General features: G+C 51.7%; 1 protein-coding gene across 1 annotated transcript; it reads right to left on the reverse strand.

Moving 5' to 3' along the window:
- Positions 1 to 692: 692 nt before the first annotated feature.
- Positions 693 to 7,242, reverse strand: NPFFR1 (neuropeptide FF receptor 1; the record flags this gene model as incomplete). Its single annotated transcript, XM_004583590.3, has 3 exons — positions 693 to 1,609; positions 4,515 to 4,614; positions 6,924 to 7,242. Coding segments are annotated over 3 exons (1,299 nt in total), but the record flags the coding sequence as incomplete, so codon positions are not given.
- Positions 7,243 to 14,615: the final 7,373 nt, after the last annotated feature.

The following is a 14,615-nucleotide window of genomic DNA, read 5'->3' on the forward strand; positions in this document are numbered from 1 at the left end:
ATACCATGTATAAGACACCTGTAAGGGGCCTTGCTAGGTGTCTGTCACATGATGGGTTCTGCCTGGGCCAGTGTGGGAGCCTTGGGAAAGCGTCCTCTTCTCCCTTTTCTGGGCTCAGACCGCCTATGCCTGAAGCAGCTCTCCAGCGCTCCTTCAGAGGTTGCCCAGTAGTGATGTTCTGGAAGACCCTGCCCGGCACACTCTCTGAAACAAATAAGATACACTAGAGCAGGCAAGGGGGCACAGGTCCTCGCAGGCTGGGGTTCAGCAGAGTGGCTTCACTAACAGGACATAAGGGACTAACAAGACTTGGATGTGAAGAGCTCAGGACAGACTGGCTTGGCTGGTGGTCCCTCTCCCTGAGGCCTCACTAGCATTTGCACATTTCACGGGGCTCCACCTTTGCGGGCCCTTTAGAAGTCAGCGGGAAATTATCAAAAATAAAATTTACACACACACACAACTCACGCACGCAAAAGTCAGCGGGGTTCAGAAATCATGCAAACACTGGCAGCAGGTGGACCAACTGGCTGGAGATGTCTCGCTGAGAAAGTGCTGCTTGCGTAGGGCTTCACAGAACACTGCCTGCTTCCCCTGCCCCTGATTTGTCACCATCTATGGGGTGAAACCCTCGCAAAGGTGGCCTCAGCAGCACCTCGCAGCCTCCTGATGTCCTATCCTAGCATCGCATCAGGCCACTCCGGGCAGGGTCTGTCCTCCCTGGCCACCTCAGATGTCCCAAGCCGGTATGGTGAGGGGCAGGTGGGAGCAGCCAGGTCCCTCCCCAGGCAAATCCTGGTGAGCCACTCGTCCATTGCGCAGCGGCAAGCGGCCAGGCCTCGGGGCCCCACTGCTGGCCCCCGACTCGGAGGGCAACCCCGAGTCGCTCGGCTGCACCTCCACGAAGACCCGCCTACGCAGGTGCCCGCAGGACCGCTCCGAGTAGGCCTCTTTATGGCCACCCCACTGCGGAGGGCAGAGGCGAGTGCGGAAGGCGGCTTGGAAGCCACGGCGGAAATTCTCGTTGAAATAGCCGTAGATGATGGGGTTGGCGCTACTGTTGAAGAAGGCCAGCCAGTGGGCGAAAGGGAAGGCGTAGACGGAGACCAGATGCAGCTGCGGCTCGGTGAGCTGCCCATAGTCGATGAGCAGCAGCAGCGCCCAGAGCGGCAGCCAGGACAGCGTGAAGAACAGCGCCACCATGACCAGCATGTGCACCACGCGCGCCTTGCGGCGTGCCGCCCGGCCACCCTCGGCCGCAGGTGCCTCCTGGCCGTCGCGCGCCGGGCCGGCTGCCTTACACAGTTTGCGGGCGATGCGCGCGTACATGACCACGATGAGCGCCAGTGGAGCCACGTAAATGTGCGAGAAGAGCACGGTGGTGTAGACCTTACGCATACCCTTCTCCGGCCAGGCCTCCCAGCACGAGTAGAGAGGGTAGGAGCGGTTGCGGGCGTCCACCATGAAGTGGTGCTCTTCGCGGGTCACGGTCAGCGTCACGGCCGACGGGCACATGATGAGCAGCGCCAGAGCCCAGATGACCCCGATGGTGACCAGCGCCTTCCGCAGGGTCAGCTTCTCGCGGAAAGGATATACGATGCAACGGAACCTGCAGCCAGCAAGAGACAAGAGAGAGGCCGGGGTCTGGGGGGGTTGAAGGGGCCCAGAAAGGAGCCCCTGGCTGTGGGGCTCCAGGGGTGCCCTGGATACTGTCAGTCGCTCCTCAGGCTGAGTTAAAGATCGGTTCAGATGTTTAGCTCAGCCCGCCTGCAAGCTAATGAGGAAGTCAGTTCCTCCTGCTGCGAAAATAGCCAAAGCAACAACAGGATTTACAGGAGCCAGGCAGTGCCTGCCTATGCGCTTTGTGGGGTGCACTATTAGCTGGCAGCCAGCAGAGCAGTCTGCCTGCACACCCAGGCAGAGAGCAGCATCAATGGATACACTTGTCAGCTGTTTACCCATTCACCAGGGAACCTTGGGAGGCCAGGCAGGGAACCCCCTGAAGACAAGTCGTTCCTGTGTCCTGGCCAGCATCCTTGCAACATTTCAGCCCAAGTCCCTGTGTCATCTTAGCCAGGACACTCATCCTGTTATGCCGTGTCTGCGCTGTTTCGATTCCTCATTAGGACATCTCCATGGTAATTATGATGACATGCTCAATTTGCAGAGTAGGAAACCTGGACTTGGATATGTTAAGCAATTGGGTCAAATTCACATATTAAGCAAGTAGCAAGGTCCACCGTCCTGTTGCGGTGTGCCATGTAAACCAGTAGCAGTACACCCTCGCAGTGTGTTAGAACCTTCTAAAGCACCCCCCCCCCTTTTCTTTCTTTTTAAGTACAATCATCTGCACCTGTTACTCCTGGCAAAAGACTCCAAACGAATGTGGGGAAAGGTTGCAGCATTAGGTTTTGTTGTACAGCTCCTGGGGTGCAGCCTATGTGCAGCGAGGGCTGACAGCTGCTACTGTGCGTGGCGGGGCTATGAACACACTTCTGTTCCGGGAGAGGCTCTAGAAAAATGGAAGCCATGCCTCTCATCCCATTTACACAAATGCGAGAATCAGTCACCAGGAAGGTAAATGACCCAAACATCTTCCTGTGCCTCCATTTCCTTGTCTATAAAACAAGACCTACACTTCAACCTACTGGCTGTGGTGAAGATTAAGTGGCAGTGTGCCCCGTGAGGCAGGAGACAGCGAGACCTCGACTGCCCACATTGTCTTCCCTCATGCACTGACACCAGGGAGTCAAACCCTGAGGACCCACCTGCTTCCTGGAGGGGTCCCTGGCCCAGAGGGAAGTCGGGACTAGCCTGTAGGATCGTCTCACTCTTCAGAGACCAAACATGGCTCCAGAGCTGGCTCCCCACCAAATGCCCCTTTTATGTATTGCTGAATTGCATCCCACCTACTCCATCTTGCCCCAGCTCAGGGATACCTTTCACATTTCCCACAGCCTGACTTAGGCCTGACTCATCCTGGGTGATTCTGACTTACTGGTTTCACAGCTTCACACATTTGAGAAATCTCCAGGGAGCAAAACAATTTTTTCAAACGTCTGGTACTGTCTGTCCATGCCACAGCAGTGAATGGTTTTTGGGAGAGAACCATGGGGTAGTCCAGGGAGGCCTTCTGGAGGAAGTGGCTCCTGAAGATGACTGCAGACACTGATGGGAGAGGCTCTGAACAGTGGTAACAGAACAAAGGCTGCTGAAGGCGGAGGCTCCCCTAGGCCCCTACCTTGTGGATGGAGGGACCCAGTTCCATCACCCCAGCTGCCTGCTTTGTTGAGCTACACAGAAATGGGTCTGATGGGGTCAGAGGTGGAGCGTGAAAAGAACCTGCATTCCAAATGAAATAGACACGAGACAGCTTAATAGTACCCTATAGCCATTTTAAGGTATATAGCAGCCGGTCCTGTATATAGACTAAAATTGAAATGTCAATGAGCTAATCATAGGATGTGGTTAAGAACTTGCATTTTTTTTTTAACATACTGGTTACTCAAAACCATGTCAATTCCATAATGTTGCAAATTGCTGTTGATGTTATATTGGGACTCTTAATTGACTGGGATGATATTCTACCAGCTTTAACTTCGGACCAGAAATAGTCCCCCCAAGAAACTGTTCAACCCATCTGGACAATAAATAGCTGGACTCTATGCTTGGTATATGTTTGCAAAGAAAGAATCTTGATTGAATTTAAACTGTAATACTGCAACAAGGTGGAGGAATCCACCGGGGGGGAAGGGTGTGGGGAGGGGTGGGGGGATTCCCAGAGCCTATGAAACTGTCACATAATGCAAAATAATTAATAAAAAACAAAACAAAACAAATAAACAAAAAAAGAACCTGCATCCCACAGAGTGGGGCTATGAAGTGCCTGCATGGGGGGAGGGCTGGGGCGAGGATATGGCTGCTGGGAATAGCTTGAAAGCTACACAGAAAGCTGACATCTGGGCTCTGTACCAGGAACTGGGCATTTGCTATACCTAAGTGGAGGCTCTCAGAAGACTGCCTAGCACCCTAGAGGGCACAGGCTGTGGTGTGGCTGTGACCCCGGCAGGTGCTCAGAGCAATACCCCGGCTGGGCAGTGATGGCATTGAGCCCTGCCCCTGACTGCTGGCCCGCCTCTCATTCTCCAGAGGGAAGCACACAACTACTGTAGATGCTGATAGGGAGGAGCATGGACGGCCCAGTACAAGAAGGAAGGTTTTAGGCTCCATCCCACCCCACAGGATTCCTGCCACTCAGGCCCCACAAACAGTTACAGGAATCACTGTAACTCTTCTCAGGCTTTGCTGAGAGAGGTAGGAGTGTCCTCAGCAGGTCTTCCTTTGCTCTAGAGGGCAGCTTGCCCAGTCGCACAGGGCTCAGGATCCCATCCCCGCTGCCACCCAGCAGCCCCAGCCTTCCTGCTGGCCCAGCACCAGCCCTAGAGGCCATTGCTCCTCCTCCCTAGTTCCTGGCTCAGCCCATCCTGGGATTCTGCAGCCAGGAAAACACTCACCTTTCCACAGCAATGGCCACCAGCGTGAACACAGAAGCTGACACGGACATGCCCTGCACCAAGCCGCTCATCTTGCACGTGGCATTGTCGAAGGGCCACCCTGCAACAACAGAGGTCCCCCACCCCCGCCACCTGGAGTCAGAGATGGGCACCTGCCAAAAACCAGACATCAGGCCATTTAGTCAAGCTGCCCTCAGGAGTTCCCATCTTTTCTTCTTAACCCCACGAGGCAGCATCTGGTAAGGAGAAATGGCCAGCCCACACCTACATGAACTACAGAAGAGATATTCTTTATATCGACTGGCAATTTCCCTCCGTACAGATCACCCTCACTTCCTGCTCCCACAGCCCTGTTGTGGGCTCCAGGTCCCAGGGTTCTCCACTCTGGCTGCTGCTGCCTGGAAAATACATTCCCAGAGAGCTCGAAAAAGCACCAAATGCCAGACCCCATGCCACACCAGTACAATCAGAAACCCAAGGTATGGACCCAGACATCACTATTTTTGAAACTGCCTTGGCAGATTTGTGAGAATTTGTGTACTAGCCCAAGCTGAAAATTGCTGGGACAAATTGCCAGTGACTCTGAGACTCGACAGTTGTAAGTCGCTCCAGCCAGGACTCAACACTGGGATCCCCATGCTTGCACTTTTTCAGGAGATGCGGGCAGCCCATGCCCTGGCCAGCTGACCCCCCAGGCATTCCTGAGGCTACTGTGTTGGTAGCCCTTCTAGGCAAGGGTCCCACCTTACTCCTGCCAGTCGTGCCACCCAAGACAGGGCTCCTGTTCCTTCCCCCAAGTTGATTTCAGCCTGAACATATATTGAGTATCAGGCACTGTCCATTTACTCTTCACCTATCATTATCAACCCTATCATTATCTCATTATCATCCCTTTTTACAGATGAGGGTGGGAGCGACTTGCGGAGACTCTTTTTCTCCCTAAATCAATACACAGGAGTGATGAAATTCAGGTCTAGATGTTGGGGGAGTTTCTTTTAGAAAAGGCCACACTGCCATGGACTGGTCCTATTTAAGGAAACTGTACAGTGTGTGCACCAACTCTGCTCCCAAAGATATTTCCTCTGTGGCTCAGCCCACAAGGATGTTCATTGTAATGGTATCTGTCATGATGGCAGCAGGAGGCAGGAATGTATGGATATATCAGCTCACAAAAGAAAACAAGCCTGGACGGCAGCCCTTGCCAATAGCTATGCTGCAAATCTCCTTATATGACAAAGTTTCAGTTGCCAGCACAGCTATCACCAGACACAGGCAGCTGGGGAGAAATGCGCACAATTGGCCTTCATAGGCTGGCATGAGCTGGCATGAGCTGGCCCTTGTGCACCGCTGGACAGAGAGCCCCTGGTGTCACTCTCTGGAAGTTGACACACAGTGGACAACACCAGTCAGCTGCTAGAAACAACAGCTAAAATGTACGCAGAGTAACATGGCTAGAAGCCTCAACAAAAAGAGAAATAAAATGTTTTTAATAAAAAAAATTCATTTACATGAACAATATAGCCGCAAAATAACCTGACATAGAAAGAGTATAAAGGATACCAACCCTACTGGATATTGGAATATGCTATCAGACCTCTATAAATGAGCACAGTATGCCGCTGGTGCAGGAAAAGACAAACAGACGAGGCAAATGAGAAGGGAAGTGCAACCATAGAAACACAGTACATCAGAAGGGCAGCACTTGGCATCGCAGGGCAATGATCCACTCCTGTGACCTTGATACTTGCTTTTATTTACTAGAAAGGCAAGGAGGGAGGGAGGGAGAGAGAGAGAGAGAGAGAGAGAGAGAGAGAGAGAGAGAGAGAGAATGAACCATTCTAACTGCTGGTTCACTCCCCGCATACCTGCAAAGCTGGGCATTGAAAGCTCAGGTTTTCCCTCTGCTTCCAAGCCTCCTTTCCAACTCCTCTGCTAAGCGGCCGGCCAGCCCCTGCCCTGCTAAGGCAGTCCTGTGGTAGGGAGCTCATTGGCTCCAGGGTAGGACTCTGACGTGCAGCAACAGCTCCACTGAGTGGTGTCTAAAGTCCTTATACAGAGGAAGCTTGCCTTCCTATTGGTTCCAGCTTCACTCACGGCAATGTGAGAGTGAACGGTAGAGCAATATAAAGAGGAGATTAGGAAGTTAGGCCTTGATACTAACAAGTGGTGTTAACCACGATAAGGCCCTTAACCACTCTGAGCATGCTTTCTCATCCATAAAATGGGATAATAACAAAACACAGCTCACTGATCGGCTATGAGGATTCATGGAGTCCACCCATCAACAGAATGTCTGGCACAAAGAAAATCACGGAGTCAGAGCATCTGTGATTGCTAGTCTAATCCTTCTGCAACAAGCCTGCTGTGAACAGTGGTGGAGTGCGTCTGCTCTCCAGGGCCCACACTCACCAGTAATGAGGTTGTCCACAAGGGTGGTGGGCATGCAGAAGATGCCCACCAACAGGTCGCTGACGGCCAAGTTGAGGATGAACATATTGGTGACAGTGCGCATGTGCCGGTTCCGAAGCACGGTGAAGCAGACCAGGGCATTACCCACCATGCACAGCAGGAAGATGAGCACATAGGCCACAATGAACATGGCTGCCACTGGTGAGGAGTGCTGGTAGTAAGAGGAGAAGGTGAGGTTTGCGGCCAGGCCAGCCTCGGCGGTGCTCCCATTTGGACTCAGGGCCGAGCTGCTGTTGGGAAGCTGGAAGTTCTTCCCTGAGACCAAAGGAACAAATGGTCAGGAACCCCAGGGGTTGAAGAGCTGACTGATTCTCTCCCCATGAGTGAGGTTTTTCCGTAAGCCAAATTCCAAGCACATCCCAGCACACCTGGTCACATGCCCAATGCCATCCACTGATCCAAAACTGTCAACCCCCACTACTCAAATCCACTCACGCCCTATCCTGTCCACGACTCATCCCTCATGCTGGTTGATTCTGACAAATTTATTTATAGGGAGGCTAGGGTTGTGTCAAAGCAAATTAAGCCACTACTTGCAATTCTAGCATCTAATACTGAAGTGCCAGTTCAAGTTCTGACTGCTCTGCTTCTCACCCAGCTCCCTGCTAATAAACCTGGAGAAGCAGCAGAAGACGATCAAAGTGCTTGGGCCCCTGTCACCCATGTGGAGACTCAGACGGAGCTGCAGGCTTTAGTTTTTACCTTGCTGTTGTAGCCCTTTGGACTGTGAGCCAATAGATACAAGACTTCTCTGTCTCTGTGCAAGTCTACCTTTCAAATACACATATTTGTTTTTACAAAGTATGTATCTATTATTTTTTTAGAGACACACAGGATTCCCATCTGCTGATTCATTCATCAGATGCCACTACATCTGGGGCTGGGCCAAGTTGAAGTCAGGAGTTGGAAATTCAATCCAAGCCTCTCACCTTGGCAAGGACCCAAGTACTCGAGCCATCACTGCTGCCTCCCAGGGTAGCAATTAATAGAATCAGGAAGAGATGTGAGACCAAAATCGAGAAAATCCAATGTGGGATACAGGGGTCCACTGGCAGTTTAACTAGTAGGTCACACTTCCAGCCCACATTGCCCAATGCTGGTCATTCTCCATTAACTCCTCTCCCATCCAGACTACCTTCATCTGGGCTTCTTGTGTGCCCAGGACTAATCTCTGGTTTTTACATCCCCCAGGTCTCCTGGCCCTGGCACATTTACCCACTAACAAACCATCCACAGCCAAGTCCCTTGCCCATCCTGGACTCAGTGGCTCCACCTGCTTGGCATTTAACAAAGTCCTTCCCTATTTATAAGCAGTTAGGACTTGGCCCTGTCTGAATTGGAGATCAGGGAGGCTCCACGTCTTGCTCCAGGTTCCACAGTGAGTGAGCAGCAGAGCTGGCCCTGCTCTGAGTGTCCCTGACTTGGGACCAGGTTTACGTGGGACTTCTCCAGCCATGTTTAAAAGGGCCTGGCTCTTCTGGGAAGTCGTTAGTGGTAGTGACTCACGGTATTGTCTCACAAACTCTGCCCCTGCCTTCCCCTGGGGAAGGTAAATGTGGCTTGTTGTGGGGATGGACTGTCTCCAGGGAGTCCTTCTCTGTCCGGTTCAGAATTCAGCCACAGCTGGCCTGTAGCCCCACTGGAGGCTCCTGATACCTGGGAGGAGGGTGGGAACAGGCCAATGAGCTGGCACAGCCTGAGTTGCGGGGACCAGCGGGTGCAGCCCAGGATGCTCAGTGAGGGCTGGGAGGGCTGCTGGTGGAAATGACAGAGTTGGAAATTTCCAGTGCACAGCGCAAGCAGAAGCTCAGAAACCTGCCCCCCCCCATGTGGTTTCTAATTGCATTTGAATTTCTTTAGTTTGGTATGGAAAATGTCAAATCTGTGCAAGAGAGAGAATATTATAGTGGAACTGAATAAAGAACATGAAGCATCAGGAACCACTACAAGGGTGAAGATAATCAAGAACTCCCAAGTTCAGATCATCTACCTCCCATACAGATCAGCTCAGGGTCAAGTGTATCATACGCCCTCAACTTTCTCCTGATTATTTTGGGGCCAACTCTAGAAGTCGCTTCTTTTCATCCATAAATATCTTCATGTGTATCTCTAAAAAAATAATTCTTTTTTTAAAAAAGATTGATTGTATTTTCAATACAAAGTCAGATATACATAGAGGAGGAGAGACAGAGAGGAAGATCTTCCGTCCGATGATTCACTCCCCAAGTGAGTGCAGCGGCCGGTGCTGCTCAATCCTAAGCCAGGTGCCAGGAACCTCCTCCAGGTATCTCACGTGGGTGCAGAGTCCCAAGGCTTTGGGTTGTCCTCGACTGCTTTCTCAGGCCACAAGCAGGGAGCTAGATGAGAAGTGGAGCTGCTGGGATTAGAACCGGCACCCATATGGGATCCTGGCGTGCTCAAGGCGAGACTTTAGCTGCTAGGCCACGCCACCGGGCCCTAAAGAAAAAATTCTTAAAACAAATGACCTCAGGCCTGGCATTATAGCCTAGTGGCTAAAGTCCTTGCCTTGTATCCGCCAGAATCTCATATGGGTGCCAGTTCATACCCCGCCTGCTCCACTTCCCATCCAGCTACCTGCTTGTGGCCTGGGAAAGCAGTAGAAAACTGCCCAAGGCCATGGACACTGCAGCCACGTGGGAGATCTGGAAGAAACTCCTGGCTCTTGACTTCAGATCAGCTCAGCTCCCGCCATTGTGGCCACTTGGGGAGTGAACCAGCATACGAAAGATGTGTCTCTCTACTTCTCCTTTTCTCTGTAAATCTGACTTCCCAATAAAAATAAAATAAATCTTTAAAAAAATTAGCCATGGATATTTTGTGCTTACTAAATGGAGTCCTGTTTAATAGAAAAAGTAACCTCAAAATTTAAAAATCATGACCATGTTATGCTAGAACCGAACAAGTGAAAAATCGCATCATATTTCAAAGATCCAGCCTCCAGCATTCAAAATTCCCTCAGCGTTTCATAATCGTTTAAACGGTTGATTTGTTTGAGTGAGGAGCCAACAGGATTTCTGTATCTACTTCCTATTATTATCTGACAAGATATCCTGAAACGCCACTGTGTGGCACTGCACGGAGCTTGGCAGTCTGTCCAGTCCCTCTGCAGGTGTCTCAGGATCTCTCATACACTTGCAGTCATTTAATTGCTCCCGTGGGGCTGGCAGGGCCAAGGAGACCCCCATCCCCTGGCTGGGGCGGTCAGGGCTGAGTACTGGCTGAGGGTTTCATTTCCCTCCACCGCCTCTCACCCTCCTGGACGCTGGCTTCAAGGACTTGTGCAGGATTTTCACACTTGCGCCCCCTTCCGGTGGTCAAAGTGAGTCACCTAGAGGGGCCTCCAAGTTCAACCCAGTGCAAAGAATCACCATCTCTCTGGATAGGAAGTCGCAGAGAGTGCAGAAGAGGCATAGTCAAGAACGCCTGTTACTCTAAATCCAGCCACCACCCCCACACCGCCTTGGCTGGGTGCAGCTCTGAAGTCTCCTTGTCCTCCCCTCGCCCCGTCCCAGCCTCCTGTCCCCGCAGAGTTTCTTGTAAAAAGACATTTGCTGATTTCTCCCTTGTGATGTCCATGTTACCCATTCAGTCTCTGTCCCCTGGACTTCCTGTAATTGGCAGCGAGATCACAAGGCCCCATCAGATTATGTCTGGCGGGCTCTTTGATCTCAGGTTTGTCAAGTTCCCTCCTTTAGTTTCAGCAATCACTAATGACCATGCCCTGCACTTCAAGAGCAGCTCACACTTGGACCACTGTCTCTGAAATGCTGCCTCCCCTCTGCGCCCCGATCTCTGTAGACATCTCTCTGGCCCAGCCTGGCGCCACTCTTGCCTGCCACACTCCGGCCACTTGACATGCTCTTGGAGCCTACACAGTCTTATATTTTCCAATGCCAGGGCCTTTGCTCTTCCCCTGAGTTAGCTTTTGACTCAGATCTTGTCCTGGAGAGGAGGGCTGCGATGACTTTAAAGCAGGGGCACCTTATGATCTCTTGCAGTGTCTTGCTGATGCTCTTCAGTCTGTCAGTATGTTCTTTGTTTGCAGGTTCATTCTCCTTCCCCTCCAGGCCTGAAAGCCTGTTCCCTGTCTTGTTAGCCATGTCCCTGCCTCCTTGGCACTGCCTGCCCACGGTAACTAGTTCAATAAACAAGGCATGGCTTTCAAAAGAATAACCGTTGCTAAGAAGCAGACAAGAAAGGGAAGGCGGGTGCTGCTTCCAGGTGATAAGATCCTGTTCAGAGCAGGCAGTGCTGTGCCTCCAGGTCTTCCACAAACCCCCTACTCCACCCTCAAGAAAGATGTTGTCCAGCATAGGGTGTCCTGAGACACTCCACATGCAGTTCACTCACCTGAGACCCCAAATCCATTCTGAATCAGCCAGGGACCCCCTGTGTGTGTGGACAAGTACATAAAATTGCTGGGGTCTTGCTAACTGCGCTTCAGCCTGGCCATTTTCCCACCTGCCCTTCCCCTGGCTTTCAAAGCCTGCCCCTTAGAAGAGTCTGGCAGTGACACTGCCCTTCTCTGACACCTCAGACGAGCCTACAAATCCAGCTGTACACTTAGCCCAATTGTCCAGCTCTGCTTGCCGAGCAAGAAAACCTCCTTTCTACCCCAGGCAAATCCTCTGGGGCAAGGGCAGGGTGTGGTGGAGGCACCCTGTCTGGGTAGCCGAGGCCTCACTGCCACCTGCACTTGTCCTTGCCGGATGTGCCAAGTGCCCTGAAGTTACAGCATGAGAACCCAGTTTTCATCTCCTGAGCCCAATTAAGCCTTTCTCTTACCAGCAGAGCTCTCTGGGGGTCTCAGGTGCAGGGATGTCTGTCTCTAGGGCACTCCGTTAATCTGCACTGACTAGTCTCCGGGCCCTGAGAGCTGGGGCTGCAGGAAGAGTGTGGCCCTGGCTGCAGCAGCAACACCACCTGGAACTCGTGAAGAGCTAAAATCCCGGGGCCCCACTGCTGGCTTGGGTGACCAGAAACCCTGAGGCCCCAAACCCAGCTATCTCTGCTTAAAAATAAATATATATTATTTTCCATTTTACTTCAAAGGAAGACAGTCTGCTGGTGCACTCCCCAAATGCACTCAATGACTGGATCAGGATGAAGCCAGAAGCCCAGGAATTCCATCCAAGTCTCCCATCTGGAGTGGAGGGAGAGGGGAAGGAACTGGTCTGCTGTTTCCCAGGAGAGTGCACACTGGCAGGAAGCCAGATCGGAAGCAGGGGTGCTCTAATACTGGATGTGGGTGTGCCAACTGGCATACTCTGCACTATGCCGAAAGCCTGCCTCTGCTTTCAAATCTAAAGCATCTGCCAGGTGATTCTGATGCCCACTCCAGTTTCCAGTTTGAGAACCATGGAAGACTTGGCCAGGGCGGCTGACAGTGGACACACACACATACACACCCTGGACACACACACACATACATAGACACACAGCCTCTCTCATGCCTCCTCACCTCTGTGTTCTCTTTAAAATAAAAAAGCCAAACCTTGCTTGCTTGTGACACTGGTGTGGGGAGTCCTATCATCTCTCTGTAAGCAAGAGTCCTCCTTGGCCTAATGGAGGCAGGCAGGTGGCACTGGGGACTCAGTGAGACAGTGGTAAGAGTATCCAGTGCCACAGAAGGTCAGCTTAGCTGCAGCAGCAATGAGAGCATGAACGTGCACAACAGACCCGAGTATAGAATTTCATGAGAGAGAGAGAGAGAGAGAGAGAGAGAGAGAAAGAGAGAGAGAGAGAGAGAGAGAGAGATGCCCTCAGGAATGAAGCTGTCTCAGAATTCAGTCTGGGAATGTCCTTTGCCTCTTTCGGAGCGCTTCCACCCATACCTTTATCGTCATCGCCACCTGCTGGCGTATCCTGGTAACATGTGGGGATTCCACCCAGTCACTCCTCCAGCAGCTCCCTGAGAACACACAGGGTGACCCCTGGCCCCGGGAATGGTCAGGCGCCAGCTCCACTGAAGGACACTGAACCAAGTGCTGCTGTTAGCACATCGCACGAAGCAGAACAAACGGCTAACAATCACCCAAGTTCTTTGGGAAAGTGCTAGTTTGTTTGAAATTTAAGAAATGTGTTTTTTTTTTTTTAAGATTTATTTATTTATTTTTATTACAAAGTCAGGTATACAGAGAGGAGGAGAGACAGAGAGGAAGGTCATCCGTCTGATGATTCACTCCTCAAGCGGTCGCCAATGGCTGGAGCTGCGCTGATCTGAAGCCAGGAGGAGCCCAGAGCCTGCTCCAGGTCTCCCACACTGGTTCAGGGTCCCAAGGCCTTTAGGCTGTCCACAATTGCCTTCTCAGGTCACAAAAAGCTGGATGGGAAGTGTGGCCACTGGGATCAGAACCAGTGCCCATATGGGATCCCGGCACGTGCAAGGTGAGGACCCTAGCCACTAGGCTACTGCGCTGAACCCAAGAAAAATTGTTTTAAAAGACCACGGAGACAACGTTTCATGAATTAGACTGCCCAAGATGGGAAGTGTTCAGGAAGGGCCAGCATGTGGGTGCACAGTCCAGGAGGAGCCAGGAGGGGTGCCCAGATGAGCTCTGCCTCCCCAGTATAGACCCTTCAGCCCTGTGCCCTGGTGAGGGACCCCTCTGGGTCAGCTGTGTCCCACTTCTGGGGGTCACCCTAAGCAACAGAAAATCTTAACAGTGGAGGGAGATGAAAGTGGCCATGGGTGGTCATGGTTATAAGTGCGCATGAGTGCATCCTAATCTATAGGCCTGTTCAAAGTAGATGTGTATTTCTGGGAACTGTAGTTGACTTTTTAAAAATTCGGTGTGTATCAACAGGGGGTACTGTTTCCTCGAGCAACTTTTAGTTTCTGTTTCTAACTTGGCATCTGGGATTCCAGATCAGAAGGAATCGGGCACATGCAATAAAATATTCAGTCCTGAATGGCCTCAAAACCACCTGGCTTTCCACCATACACACTGCCCCACCCTGTGGGTCAGGTGCAGGTATCAACATGGTTTAGAAAGCTTCCCTGGAAATCCACATGTGGATTTGAGATACAGAGTTGAGAAACCCTGTATGACAGAGTCACGGTGAGTGGGCTTAACATCTGGAAGGGCACCCAGCCCTGAGGTAGGCCTTGGACCTCACCCCACAGCTGGATTCCTAGTGCGTGCCCTCCACGTTCCAGAAGAAAGTGCTGGATCCTTTGCCACAGAGCTTCAGCCTGTGAAACACACACTTGTTGAGCAGCTGTGGGCACTGGGGGCTCTGGCTCCCTTACCCCTTCTCATAGCATGGGGATTCTTTTTAAAGATGTGTTTATTTATTTGAAAGGCAGAGTTTACAGAGAAAGATGTCAGAGGGGTGAGGGGATGGAGAGCTTTCATCTGCTGTTACATTGCCCAAAAGGCCACAACGGCTATAGGGCTGGCACAGTTTGAATCCAAGAGCCAGTAGCTTCCTTTGGGTCTCCCACGTGGGTATAGAGGCCCAGGCACTTGGGCCAACTTCTACTGCTTTCCCAGGCCATTTCCTAGGCAGGGAGCCAGAACAGAAGTGGAGCAGCTGGGACTTAAACCAGTACCCATATATAATACTGGTATTGCAGATGGCAACTTTATCCATTATGTCCCCAGTACC

Source organism: Ochotona princeps, chromosome 13, assembly GCF_030435755.1.
Source record: "Ochotona princeps isolate mOchPri1 chromosome 13, mOchPri1.hap1, whole genome shotgun sequence".
In the NCBI taxonomy this organism is placed as follows: Eukaryota; Metazoa; Chordata; class Mammalia; order Lagomorpha; family Ochotonidae; genus Ochotona; species Ochotona princeps.